This window comes from Mobula birostris, chromosome 2 (assembly GCF_030028105.1).
Source record: "Mobula birostris isolate sMobBir1 chromosome 2, sMobBir1.hap1, whole genome shotgun sequence".
Lineage (NCBI taxonomy): Eukaryota > Metazoa > Chordata > Chondrichthyes > Myliobatiformes > Myliobatidae > Mobula > Mobula birostris.
Window position 1 is genome coordinate 55,496,871 of NC_092371.1, and position 12,764 is coordinate 55,509,634.

A 12,764-nucleotide genomic window follows, 5' to 3' on the forward strand; every position below is an offset into this window, starting at 1 on the left:
CATCGTCACTGTTATGTTTATTTAACTAAAAAATAAAACAAATTGAAGGAAAAGCTCAGAAAGACCAGGACAAGCGCATACTCTTGGTTTGTACTTTAAGCGAGGTGCGCACATATGAGTTGGTGGCATAATGACATATGCCATTTGTGTACTTTTACATGTAAGCTCTAATGATTTATGCAAGCAACCAAGAATGCGTAATCAAATAATATATTCACCATATTACCCAAATATTACTGAAATATTACACGTTTGTACATACACAACAGTATCGACAATCATTTTGGGTGTTACAATGAAAATTAAGATTTGGAGGATGCAGTCGTCAAAAGCATTTTAAGAAGGCAGTCCATTATCTGCACTGGGTTATCTGTGCCAATTTTCTTCATCTACACTCAATCAAGACAACGCAGCAGCATGTTGGTTTTCCATCATATCTGATGATATCAGTGAAACTTGTGTGGGAGAGTTTTTAAAGTGCAAAAGCCATTGCATTGCAACAGTTCCACTCTATTGACCTCAGAAGTCAGGGTTCAGTGGTATGAGAATAGTCACAAACTGGGATCTTCCTTGGTTGCAATGGATAACCATGACTTCTTCTTTACCTTATCATGCCCTTTGCTCTCCAAGAAGCATTGCAGAACTGCCTTCTTGACCATTGGATCTCATTGTTAAGACTGTAATAAGACCATAAGATATAGGAGCAGAATTAGGCCATTTGGCCCATAGAGTCTGCTCCACCATTTCATCATGATTGGTTCATTTTTGCTCTCAGCCGCAATCTCCTGCCTTCTCCTCATATCCCTTCATGCTTGACCAATCAAGAATCTATCAACCTCTGCCTTAAATATTCATAAAGATGTGGCCTCCAAGCTGCCTGTGGCAATGAATTCCTCAGATTCACCACTCTCTGGCTAAAGAAATTCCTCATCTCTGTACGAAAGGATGCTCCTTTATTCTGAGGCTGTGTCCTCTAGTCCTCACTCACTGACTGTAGGAAACATCCTCTCCACATCCACTCTATCAAGACCTTTCACCATTTGATAAGTTTCAATTAGGTCACCCCTCATTCTTCTGAATTCTAGTGAATAGCGGCCCAGAGCCATCAAATGCTCCTCATATGACAAGGTGTTCAATCCTGGAATAATTTTTGTGAATCTCCTTTGAACCCTCTCCAGTGTCAGCACATCCTATCTTAGATAAGGGGCCCAAAATTGCTCACACACTCTAAGTGAGGCCGAACAGTGCTTTTTGAAGCTTCAAAATTACATCCTTTCTTTTATATTCTCGTCCTCTTGAAATGAATGCTAACATCACATTTGCTAACATCACATTTGCCTTCCTCACCACAGACTCAACCTGCAAATTAACCTTTAGGGAATCCTGCACAAGGACACCCAAGTCCCTTTGCATTTTAGATTTTTAAGTTCTCTCTCCATTTAGAAAATGGTCTATCCTTTTATTTCTTCTACCGAAGTGCATCACCATACACTTCCCAACACTGTTTTCCATCTGCTGCTTCTTTGCCCATTTTCCTAATCTGTCTAAGTCCTTCTGCAGCCTCTCTACATCCTCAAAGCTACCTGCCCCTCCACCTGTCCTCGTATCATCCTCAGGCTTTGCAACAAAACCATCAATTCCATCATCCAAGTCATTGACGTATAGTGTAAAAAGAAACAGTCCCAACACAGACTTCTGTGAAATGTCACCAGTCACTGGCAGCCAACCAGACAAGGCTTTCTTTATTCCTCCTCCTTGCCTTCTGCCAATCAGCCATGGCTTTATCTATGCTAGTATTTTTCCTGTAATACCATGGGCTCTTGTTAACAGCCTCATGTGTGGCACCTTGTCAAAGGCCTTTTGAAGATTGAGGATGTTGATCTCATCTGCCCAGTCCACTGGGGCTGACTTCACATGCTAGTACCAGCATATCCCTATTTTCTGGGTATGAGGCCTGCCAATACCTGATTTTGCCTGCCTGTCGAAGCACTGTACTGGGGTGTGGCAAAAGGCGCATATAAACAGCTACTTAGAACCACAGGTGAGAGCAGAGCATCCAGTGGGGACCAAAGGTACCCCAGAATGGACAAGCCTCTTCACCAAAGGTGCTACCCCACCCTGGGTACCCTATACACATCAATGTATATTGGATGAATTCCTTCATCAATAACTATTAGGAACTAATACACAGTTCTACAGTACTGTAGTAGCATTCATCGTGTTCTAATTTGTTCTGTTTTTCATTTAAGTACATAATTTGTAATTCAGTTAAACTTCGTCTGACTTTTTTTATATCTTTTTAACTATTTCCATGAAAATTTGGCTAATTAGGGCAAATGCCTAATTGGGCCAATGTACTGGTCCTGATGTGCCCCAATTAACCAGAATCTACTGTATTGAGCTGAGCAGCCCGCAAGTTTCATCATGCTTCTGGTGGTAGCATATCCACAACTCACTAACCCTCAACTTAAGGCTTTGCAATGTGGGAGCACCTGGAGCAAACCCACCTGGTTTCAGGTCAGATGTAGAAACTCCTTACAGACAATAAGCCCATAGGAGCAGAATTAGACTATTTGGCCCATCGAGTCTGCTCCGCCATTCAATCACGGCTGCTCCTTTGTACCCCTCCTTAGCGCACACCCTTGCCTTCTCCCCGTAACCTCTGATGCCATGTCCAATCAAGAACCTATTAATCTTCCTTAAATACACTCTATGAGCTGGCCTCCATAGCTGCCTCCTGTGGTAACAAATTCCACAAATTCACCACCCTCTGGCAAAAGAAATTTCTCTGCGTCTCTGTTTAAATGGGCATCTCTCTATCCTGAGGCTGTGCCGTCTTGTCCTAGACTCTCCCACCATGGGAAACATCCTTTCCACATATACTCAGTCTGGGCCTTTCAACATTTGAAAGTATCAATGAGATACCCCCTCATCCTTCTAAAATCCAGTGAGTACAGACCCAGAGCCATTAAATGTTTCTCGTATGAAACCACTTTAATTTCCAGAATCATTCTTGTGAACCTCCTTTGAACCCTTTCCAAAGCCAGCTCATCTTTTCTCGGCTGAGGAGCTCAAAACTGTTCACAATACTCAAGGTGAGGCCTCACGAGTGCCTTGTAAAGCCTCAGTATCACATCCCTGCTCTTGTATTCTAGACCTCTTGAAGTGAATGCTAATATTGCATTTGCCTTCTTCACCATCAACTCAACCTGCAAGTTAACCAGTAGGGTGTTCTGCATAAGGACTCCCAAGTCCCTTTGCATCTCAGATTTTTGGATTTTCTCACTGTTTGGAAAATAGTCTGCACATTTATTTCTTCTACCAAAGTGCATGACCATGCACTTTCCAACATTGTATTTCGTTTGCCACTTTCTTTCCCATTCTCCTAATCTGTCTAAGTCCTGCAGCCTGCTTGTTTCCTCAACACTACGTACGTGCCTCTCCAGCAATCTTTGTATCATTTGCAAACTTGCCAAAAAGCCATCTATTTTGCATTCTAAACCATTGATATACAGCATATAAAGAAGCAGTCCCAACACAAGCCCTTGTGGAACACCACTAGTCACTGGCAGACAACCAGAAAAGAATACTTTTATTCCCACTTGCTGCCTCCTAACAATCAGCCAATGTTCTAATCATGCCAGTAACTTTCCTGTAATACCATGGGCTCTTAACTAGGTAAGCAACCTCATGTGTAGCACCTTGTCAAAGGCCTACTGAAAGTCCAAATATACAACATCCACTGCATCCCCTTTATCTATTCTACTTGTCATCTCCTCAAAGAATTCCAACAGGTTCATCAGGCAAGATTCTCCCTAAAGGAAACCATGCTGACTTTGTCCTATCATGTTCTATGTCACCAAGTACTCCATAACCTTATCCTTTAACACTTGATTCCAACATCTTCCCAATCACTGAGGTCTGTAATTTCCTTTCTGCTGCCTTTCTCCTTTCTTAAAGAGTGAAGTGGCATTTGCAATTTTCCAGTCCTCTGGCACCATGCCAGAGACCAATGATTTTTGAAAGATTACTATTGCCTCCGCAATCTCTACCGCTACCTCTTTCGAAACCCTAGGGTGCAGTTCATCTGGTCCGGGTGACTTATGTGCCCTTAGGTCTTACAGCTTTTGAGTACTTTCTCCCTCATAATAGTAACTGCAGTTACTTCTCTTCCCTCACACCCTCTAACATGTGGCACAGTCTAGTGTCTCCCACAGTGAAGACTGATGCAGAATACTCTTTAGTTTATCTGCCATCTCCTTGTCTCCCCATTATTATTTCTCTGGCCTCATTTTCTAGTGGTCCTATACCCATTCTCAGCTCTTTTATTTTTTTACATACTTGAAAAAGCTTTTACTATCCACTTTGATATTGTTTTGTTAGCTTGTTTTCCTATTTCATCTTTTCCCTCCTAATGATTCATTTAGTTACTCTCTAGGTTTTTAAAAGCTTCCCAATCCTCTGTCTTCCCACTAATTTTTGCTTTGTTGTATGCCTTCTCTTTTGCTTTTTACACTAGCTTTGACTTCCATCAGCCACGGTTGTACTGTTTTGCCATTTGAGTATTTCTTCATTTTTGGAATACTGTACATCTATCCTGCACCTTCCTCATTTCCCCCAGAAATTGCTGCTCTGCTCTCATCCCTGCCAGCAGTTCCTTCCAAATAATTTTGGCCAACTCCTTTCTCATACCCTGTAATTTCCTTTACTCCACTGAAATACTGCTAAGTCGGATGTTACTTTCTACCTATCAGATGTCATGATGAACTCAGTCATATGATCACTGTCTCCTAAGGGTTCTTTTACCTTAAGCTCCCTAAATGTCTCCAGTTTATTACATAACACCCAATCCAGTATAACTGGTCCCCTAGCAGACTCAACGACAAACTGCTCTAAAAAGTCATCTTGTAGGCATTCAACAATCTCGCTCTCTGGAGATCCATAACCAACCTGATTTTTCCAATTGACCTGCATGCTAAAATCTCCCATGACTATCATAACATTGCCCTTTTGACATGCCTTTTCTATTTTCCGTTGTAATTTGTGGTCCACATCCCAGCTACTGTTGTGAGGCTTGTATATAACTGCCATCAGGGCTTTTTTTCCCTTGCAGTTTCTTAACTCAACCCACAAGGATTTGACATCTTCCGATCCTATGTCACATCTTTCTACTGATTTGATGCCATTCTTTACCAGTAGAGCCATGCTACCCCCTCTGCATACCTTCCTATCCCTCCAATACAATATGTAACATTGGACATTCAGCTCCCAACTACAACCATCCTTCACTCACTACTCAGTGATGGGCACAACATCATACCCGACAATCAGTAATAGTGCAACAAGATCATCCACCTTATTTCTTATACTCCATGCATTGAGATATAACAGTTTGGGTACTGTATTTGCTACCCTTTTCGATTCTGCATCCCTAATGCACTGATATTTACCCTGCTGGCTGCGGTTTTTTCCTGCCTTTCTTGATAGTCTGACTGCACACTATCTTTGCTTTTTTACCATTTGTCCTATCCTGAGTCCCTTCACTTCTGTTTCAAACCCCCTGCCAAATTAGTTTAAACCTTCCGCAGCAGTTCTAACAAGCCTGTCATCGAGAATATTGGCCCCTCTCAATGGTGGCGATTGAACCTTGTTCTTATACAGCTGGGACTGCGAAGCGTTGTGCTGGCCATCACACGACTGCGGCAGGCAATAGGCAGTTCAGTGTCACAACTGCAGCCGGAAGGCCGGGTCACAGTATAGGGTCACATTATAAACACAGAGTGTGGTACACCAGACTAGAGGAAGTGCAAATGAATGGCTGTGTCACATGGAAAGGCAGTTTAGGTCCCTGGATGCTGAGGTGAAGGGAGAATTTTGCAGCATCTGTGCTTGCGAGGGACAGTGCCGTTAAGAAGTGGCCGGTGTATGGGGATGGAAGACTGAGCCAGAGTACTGCAAAGGGAATAGTCTACGTAAAATGCTGAAAGGGGAGGAGAGGGCAAGATGTGCCCGCTGCTGGAATAGCCCGGAAGGTGACAGAAATGATCATCTTCAAAGCTGTTCCACAGCCTGGTTTACGGTTTACAGCCGACTGGCCTCCTGTGCATTCCAGTCGGGTGGAAGGTGAGAGCCGGGGAACTTTGTCCTTGCTCTGTTTGGAGGAAGGGTAGTGAAAGCAGAAGTATGGGAAGTGGATCTGATACATGAGACTGTTAAAAGTTGATCACATTAACCCAGTGTCTATCCCTCCACTAGGTTCCAGCACCATTTTTTAATTTTATAATTTATAATAATTTTATGTCTTTGCACTGCACTGCTGCTTTATAACAATACATTTCACATCATATAAGACAGTGAAAATAAACTGGATTCTGATTATGATTATTCCCTTACCTACCATTCTGGTGAAGACCAGACTTCTCACAGTTTATCGTTTGATACTTTCTCCCTGACAGTTTTACTGTGTGCTAATTTCTCCTCTTAGTATCAGATCTGTGGCATTTACATCTGGGGATGCAGGCCTGTACTAGGAAACCAGATATGATTTGCGGAGGGCTATTTCAAGAGTGAGGAAACAGTTGTGAGAGAGGCTGGAAGTGACATCGGATGCAGGACAACTCTGGTAGGGTTTGCAGGACATTACTTCCTACAAAGCAAAACCCAATAGCATGAATGGCAGTGATGCTTCACTACCAGACGAGCTCAACACCTCCTATGCTCGCTTTGAAAGGGAGGATATACAGTAACTACAGCTGTGTAGATCCCTGCTGCACCCTGTGACCCTGTAATCTCTGTCTCAGAGGCTGATGCCAGGCTGGCTTTCAAGTGGGTGAACCCTCGCAAGGCAGCAGGCACCGACTGAGTACCTGGTAAAGCCCTGAAAACTTGTGCCCATCAACTAGCGGATGTATTCAAGGACATTTTCAACTTCTTATTGCTACAGTTGGAAGTTCCCACCTGCTTCGAAAGGACAGCAGTTAAACCAGTGCCCAAGAAAAGTAGTGTGATCTTCCTTAATGGCTATTGTCCAATTGCACTCACATCGACGGTGATGAAATGCTTTGAGAGGTTGGTCATGGGCAGAATCAAATCCTGGTTCAGTAAGGACCTGGACCCACTGCAATTTGTCTATCACCACAATAGTTCAACGGCAGATGCCATGTCAGTGCTGTTCTCACAGCCTTAGATCACCTGGACAATACAAACACCAATGTCAGGATGCTGTTCATTGACTATAGTTCATCATTTAATACTATCATTCCTAAAGTCTTGATTGATAAGCTATGAGACCTCAAATTCCTAACCGGAAGACCATAATCTGTGCCGAATGGTATTAATGACACCTCCCCACTGACGATCAACACTGGTGCACCTCGGGTGTGTGCTTAGCTCTCTGCTGTACTCTCTCTCTATATCTATGACTGTGTGGCTAGGCATAGCTCAAATACCACCTATAAATTTGTTGTTGATACAACCATTGTTGGCAGAATCTCTGACAGAGACAAGAGGGTGTACAGGAGCGAGATATACCAGCCAGTTGAGTGGTCTCGCAGTAACAACCCTGCACTCAACGTCAGTAAGACCAAAGAGCGGATTGTGAGCTTCGGAAAGGGTAGGACAAGGGAACACAAACCAATCCTCATGGATCAGAAGTGGAGAGAGTGAGCAGTTTCAAGTTCCTGGGTGTCAAGATCTCTGAGGATCTAACCTGGTCCCAACATATCAATGTAGCTATGAAGAAGGGAAGACAGTGGCTATATTTCATTAGGAGTTAGAGGAGATTTGGTTTGTCATCTAAGACACTTGAAAACTGACAGGCTGCATCTCTGTCTGGTATGGTGGGTGGGGTGTTACTGCAATTTTAAAGTTGTAAAATTAGCTCCATCTTGGGTACTAGTCTCCATAGTATCCAAAACATCTTCAAGGAGCAGTGTCTCAGAAAGGTGATAATCATTATTAATGACCCTCATCACCCAGGACAAGCCCTCATCTCATTGTTACTGTCAGGGAGGAGGTACAGAAGCCTGAAAGCACACACTCAGCAATTCAGGAACAGCTTCTTCCCCCCTACCATCTGATTCCTAAATGGACATGGAACCCTTGGACATGACCTCATTTTTATTATTTCTGTTTTTGCACGATTTTTAATATAACTATTTAATATGCATATACTGTATATACTTACTGTAATTTATTTATTTTCCTGATATTATCACTTATTCCATTGTACTGCTGCCGCTAAGTTAACACGTTTCACGACACACGACAGTGACGTAAAACCTGATTCTGATTCTGATTCTGAGATCTGTTTCCTTTTCATGGTTGTTCATATTACACAGAAAATTATGCAGGCTATCTATATGATTACCATGGTAATCAATCATAGGGCAGTTTTCAGAGTTTGACTGCTGTCAATTCATGATAGAGAGTCCTCACACAGATACAAAACTACCCTAGAAAGGCATTTAGGTGTAGTGCAACGCTACCTGCCACTCTCCAGTTCATTACTCCTCTTGGTCGTGAGCATCTGTGGCTATTTGGTAGCTAGTGATGGCAACAGCTAAGCCTGGCTTTCTCAACTATGAACCACAGCAGCCAAGGTGCACGGTGAAGTGATTTCACTACTCTGTAACTTGAGGCACTGAGATTGATTGTAGTGCAGCTATCTGTCAACGTAAACATGAAATGTTTCTCCACATGAAATGCTGGAGGAACTCAGCAGGGCAGGCAGCATCTATCAAAATGAATGGATAATCAACGTTTTGGCCTGAGACACTTCTTCAGTACTGAGAAGGAAGGGGGAAGATGCCAGTATAAAAAAGAGGGAGGGGGAGGGGAGAGGGGAAGGAGGCTGTCTGGAAGGTGATAGGTGAAGCTAGGTCTGTGGGAAAGGTCAAGGGCTGGAGAAGAAGGAATCTGATAGGAGAGAAGATTGGATCACAGGAGGAAGGGACCCAGGGAAAGTTTATATAGGCAGGTGAGAAGAGTTAAAAGGTAAGGAGTGGGGGGAACCCTGACCTTTTAACTCTTCTGCTGTTGAGCAAGTGTTGGAGAATAGATAGAGTTTTGCATTTAAATTTTCAGTTTTAATGGATCCTGTATTTTACTTTGGTGTGTTTGTTTTTTTTTACAAGGGGCTTTATTGCACAGGTTCTAATTGTTTGACTTTGTACTAACAGGTTATTTTGAAGCTCCAGCATTTGCCACCGATTATCGGATCCTGGGATTTCGGGAGTGCTTGTCTGAAGTTGCCAGATATCTTAGCGTGACTGAAGGATTGGACCATTCTGACCCTTTGAAGACTCGCCTGGTTTCGCACTTAAACACGTACGCATCGCAGAGGGAAGTTGTGACAGTCGAGTCAGGCCATCAGCACTGGAGTGCAGGCTATACTCACCATCCCGCATTGACCTCTTTATCTCATTTCAGAGCTGAAGTCCTTGCAGGCATCTTTCCTCCTACAGACCAGAGTCATCACAAGGAGTCAGTGCTTAGCTGTATCCATCTTGAACAGTTCAGGAAGGTGAATCCCTCAGGTTGTGTGGCCCCCATGCTGACAAATGTTGAACAAGTACCTTCTTCAATGTTTCCGGTTTCTGCTCTTTCGGCTATTCCCTTCCCGTTTTCCTCTGATCCTCTTCCTCTGTTGCCGAGTCCTGTAGCCCGGCCGCAAGTACAGGCTGTAAAAATTGGGAAACGCCTCTGGGCTACAGAAGTTGGGGCTTTTTAATCTGAGCGCATGATTGTTAAGAACCTGTGACAGCGTTTTCTATCATAGTAACATGTATGTAATGCTACAGTACCATGTGCACCATGACACAGTAGGTACATCTCTGCTAAAGTCCAAAATAAAAACAGAGGATTCTGGAAATGCTCAACACGCCAGCCAGCATCTGTGGAAAGTGAAACAGAGTTTATGTTTCATGTTTATCTGAACTGGGATAGAGAGAGAGAAGATAGTTTAGATGGTTGGGGGCGGGGGAGTAGTTGGAGGTGGGCATAGCGAAACAAATCTAATATCCCTGATAGGGTGAGACCAGATGCTTAGGATCAGATTATGCTTTATTGCTAATTGCAAGGCTGTTGGACATGCCCATTAGGCCAAAATATAGTCAGAGAAGGAGCAAAACTGAGCCAAAGGCACAAATGGGTGGCTGACAGGAGTGGCCATTTCTGATACGCACTGAAAGAATTAGCTCCTACCTAAAGTTAAATTATTTGATACGGAGCACCCATCTTCCTCTGCCTCTCTGCTAGAGAAAACTTCACTTTCTCTTTCCCAATTCTGATGAAGAGTCTCGGAGTTGAAGCATTAACTCTGTTTCTTGCTCCGTAGAGGTTGCCGGACTGGTGAGTGTATTCAGCACTTTAGAATTCCAGACTTACAGCATCTGCTGTTTAAAAAAAACTTTCATCTGTTAATATCAAACCTCATCACGATAGTTCATAGTGAGAAGGAAGCTGGCTTTTATTGGATCACTTTGTCATTCATTAACGAAGAATAAGAAAAGAGAAATTTATTTCCATGGAAGTTTTCAATAATAGTATTTAGTTTTATGTGATATACTACTTACTACTAAAAAGGCATTTCTTAGGTAATATTACATTAGTTGATATTTCATGTGAGTTATTTAGAGTTTGATAAAAGATTTAATTAAAATGTTTTACAGCTCAATGTGTTCTTGTGTCATGGAAATATAATACCAAATATCAGAGAGAAGCAAGTCACCAGGCTTGATTCCTGGTTTATGCTGAGTTACACTGGATTAAGGAAGGGAAAGGTTACCAGGTTTGGACTTGTAAGAGTAGCCTTTGGCAAGCTGTTGAAAGTTTGCTGGTTGCCATGAAACTCCATGATTTTGAGATACTTCTGTCACAGAGAAAGGAAGAAAATATTAAATAAAATGTAACAAGGATTAATATACTAAATAAAATCAGAAAATGGAGAAAATGTTTAGTAGAGAAGGAAGCGTCTGCAGAAAGAGAAGCAGTTCAGATTTCAGGTTAGTCTCTTCATCACAACCTTTATTGATTTTCACTTTCTAGTGAAAAAAGTCTTACCAGATAATAGATGGTAAGAGAGAGCTGTAGATGCCTGTTACACTACTAGCAATTTCATTGACATTATTAGTTATCTAGATGAAGGGACTTGTCTATTGTATAGTTTTGAGATAATGACCCCATATTCTGTTGTCCTTGTAGGTTATCAGCCTGTATATCCCCGCATTAAAATGTAAATCCCCTTGCAGCAGGGTTTCTGAGCCTTGCATTAAAATTAATATTTTTCTTGGGCATGAATGATAATTAGCACTGAGTACATATCAAATGGTTAAGGTTAATTATCATCAAACTTAATAATAAATAGTAATTTGTTTTCCATAACTGAGGTTAGTTACATTCAAAATAGTTCCTGAGTTTATTTTCACTGGATCTCATGTCTGCACACTACTTTGCTACATCAAGTAATGTTTTAAATTCATATTCAAGTTAGTTCTGAAGTAACATTTTATCTCATATGAGATGTAAAGTGGTGATCTCTTCAATGTATCTGTTATACCCTTTAAAAAAATGACTTATAAACAATTCTGCCATAAGTTCTTAACTTAAAAAGTCATTAAGAAGTTTTTGCTTTCATCAAGGTGCAATGACTTAGTATTAGAGAATTAGCCCCATTCACATATCAGCTACTCAGAATAAGCATTAAACACTCTCAGGAATACCTAGGTGTTAATACAGCTTCCACTATTGGAGTTTTGATAGCAGTGGATTCGGACCTTCCAGTGACCTTTCTTTCCTCAAACTTCTCTTTGATTTCATCAAGTCATACAACATGGAAAAGGGCACTTTGATCCATTGTGTCACAGCCACCCATCATGTACACACTTATACTGGTCCTAATTTATTCTCCCCACATTCCCGACTACATCTCACCAGATACACATACACATTAGGGCCAATTTATAGTAGACAGTTAACCGACCTACCTGCATGTCTTTGGGATGTGGGAGGAAAGCAGAGCATCTGGGGGGACTCTACAAGGTCACAGGGAGAATGTGCATGTTGTTCACAGACCACACACCAGGTAAGGTTCCAACCTGGGTTGCTGGAGTTATAAGCCAGCAGCTCCATCAGCTGCCATTCTAATTAAAAACAAAAGTTACTTCAATATTGTTGCAATGTTAAACATCACCTTTCTGTCATAAACACAGAAAATCACTTTCTGTTGCAACACTTCTCATATCAGCGACCCTGTGATGCTTCTGAATAAGGGACTAAGCACTGGTTTATAATTCATTTGGAACACTTGCATTTTGCAGGTAGCAAATAACTGTGTTCTTAATGCTGGCACTGGATTGGAACCAGAGTCCGCAACATACTGATTAGTTCTGCTAAGTTTAAAATGTTTTTACTTCCTTGAATTTGAGGGAAAATATCTTCTTTGTTGTTAATGTGGCATATACAGTATGTAATTTTTCATCTCAGAAGTGTAGCGATAGTACAATCCAACTCATTCAGCGACGCAAAAGTCGCTCACCTAAAGCTATCGTAGAAATTCTTCAGATTCCATTTGAAGTGTCTGGAACAAGGTTTTCTCTTGCGTGGAACAATAGATATAAGAATATTAGGAAGATGTGTCTTGAGTCCATCTCGATTTCTTCAAACAACCACTAGGTGGCAGCTGAGCACCAGGACTGTCATGTTCAACCATCAAAAAGAAATTTGGTCTGAATTTTAGAAGTCAAAGTATATTTATTATCAAAGTA

The 12,764-nt window shown here is 41.8% G+C and overlaps 1 protein-coding gene across 1 annotated transcript in view; it reads left to right on the forward strand.

The window, feature by feature from the left end:
• LOC140208389 (hairy/enhancer-of-split related with YRPW motif protein 1-like) overlaps positions 1-10,580 on the forward strand; it is a 28,214-nt gene extending 17,634 nt beyond the window's left edge. The window contains exon 5 of the mRNA XM_072277055.1: positions 9,180-10,580. Coding sequence (XP_072133156.1) covers positions 9,180-9,730 — 551 coding nt within the window. The 3' untranslated portion in view covers positions 9,731-10,580. The remainder of the gene's footprint in view (positions 1-9,179) is intronic.
• The last annotated feature ends 2,184 nt before the right edge of the window (positions 10,581-12,764 follow it).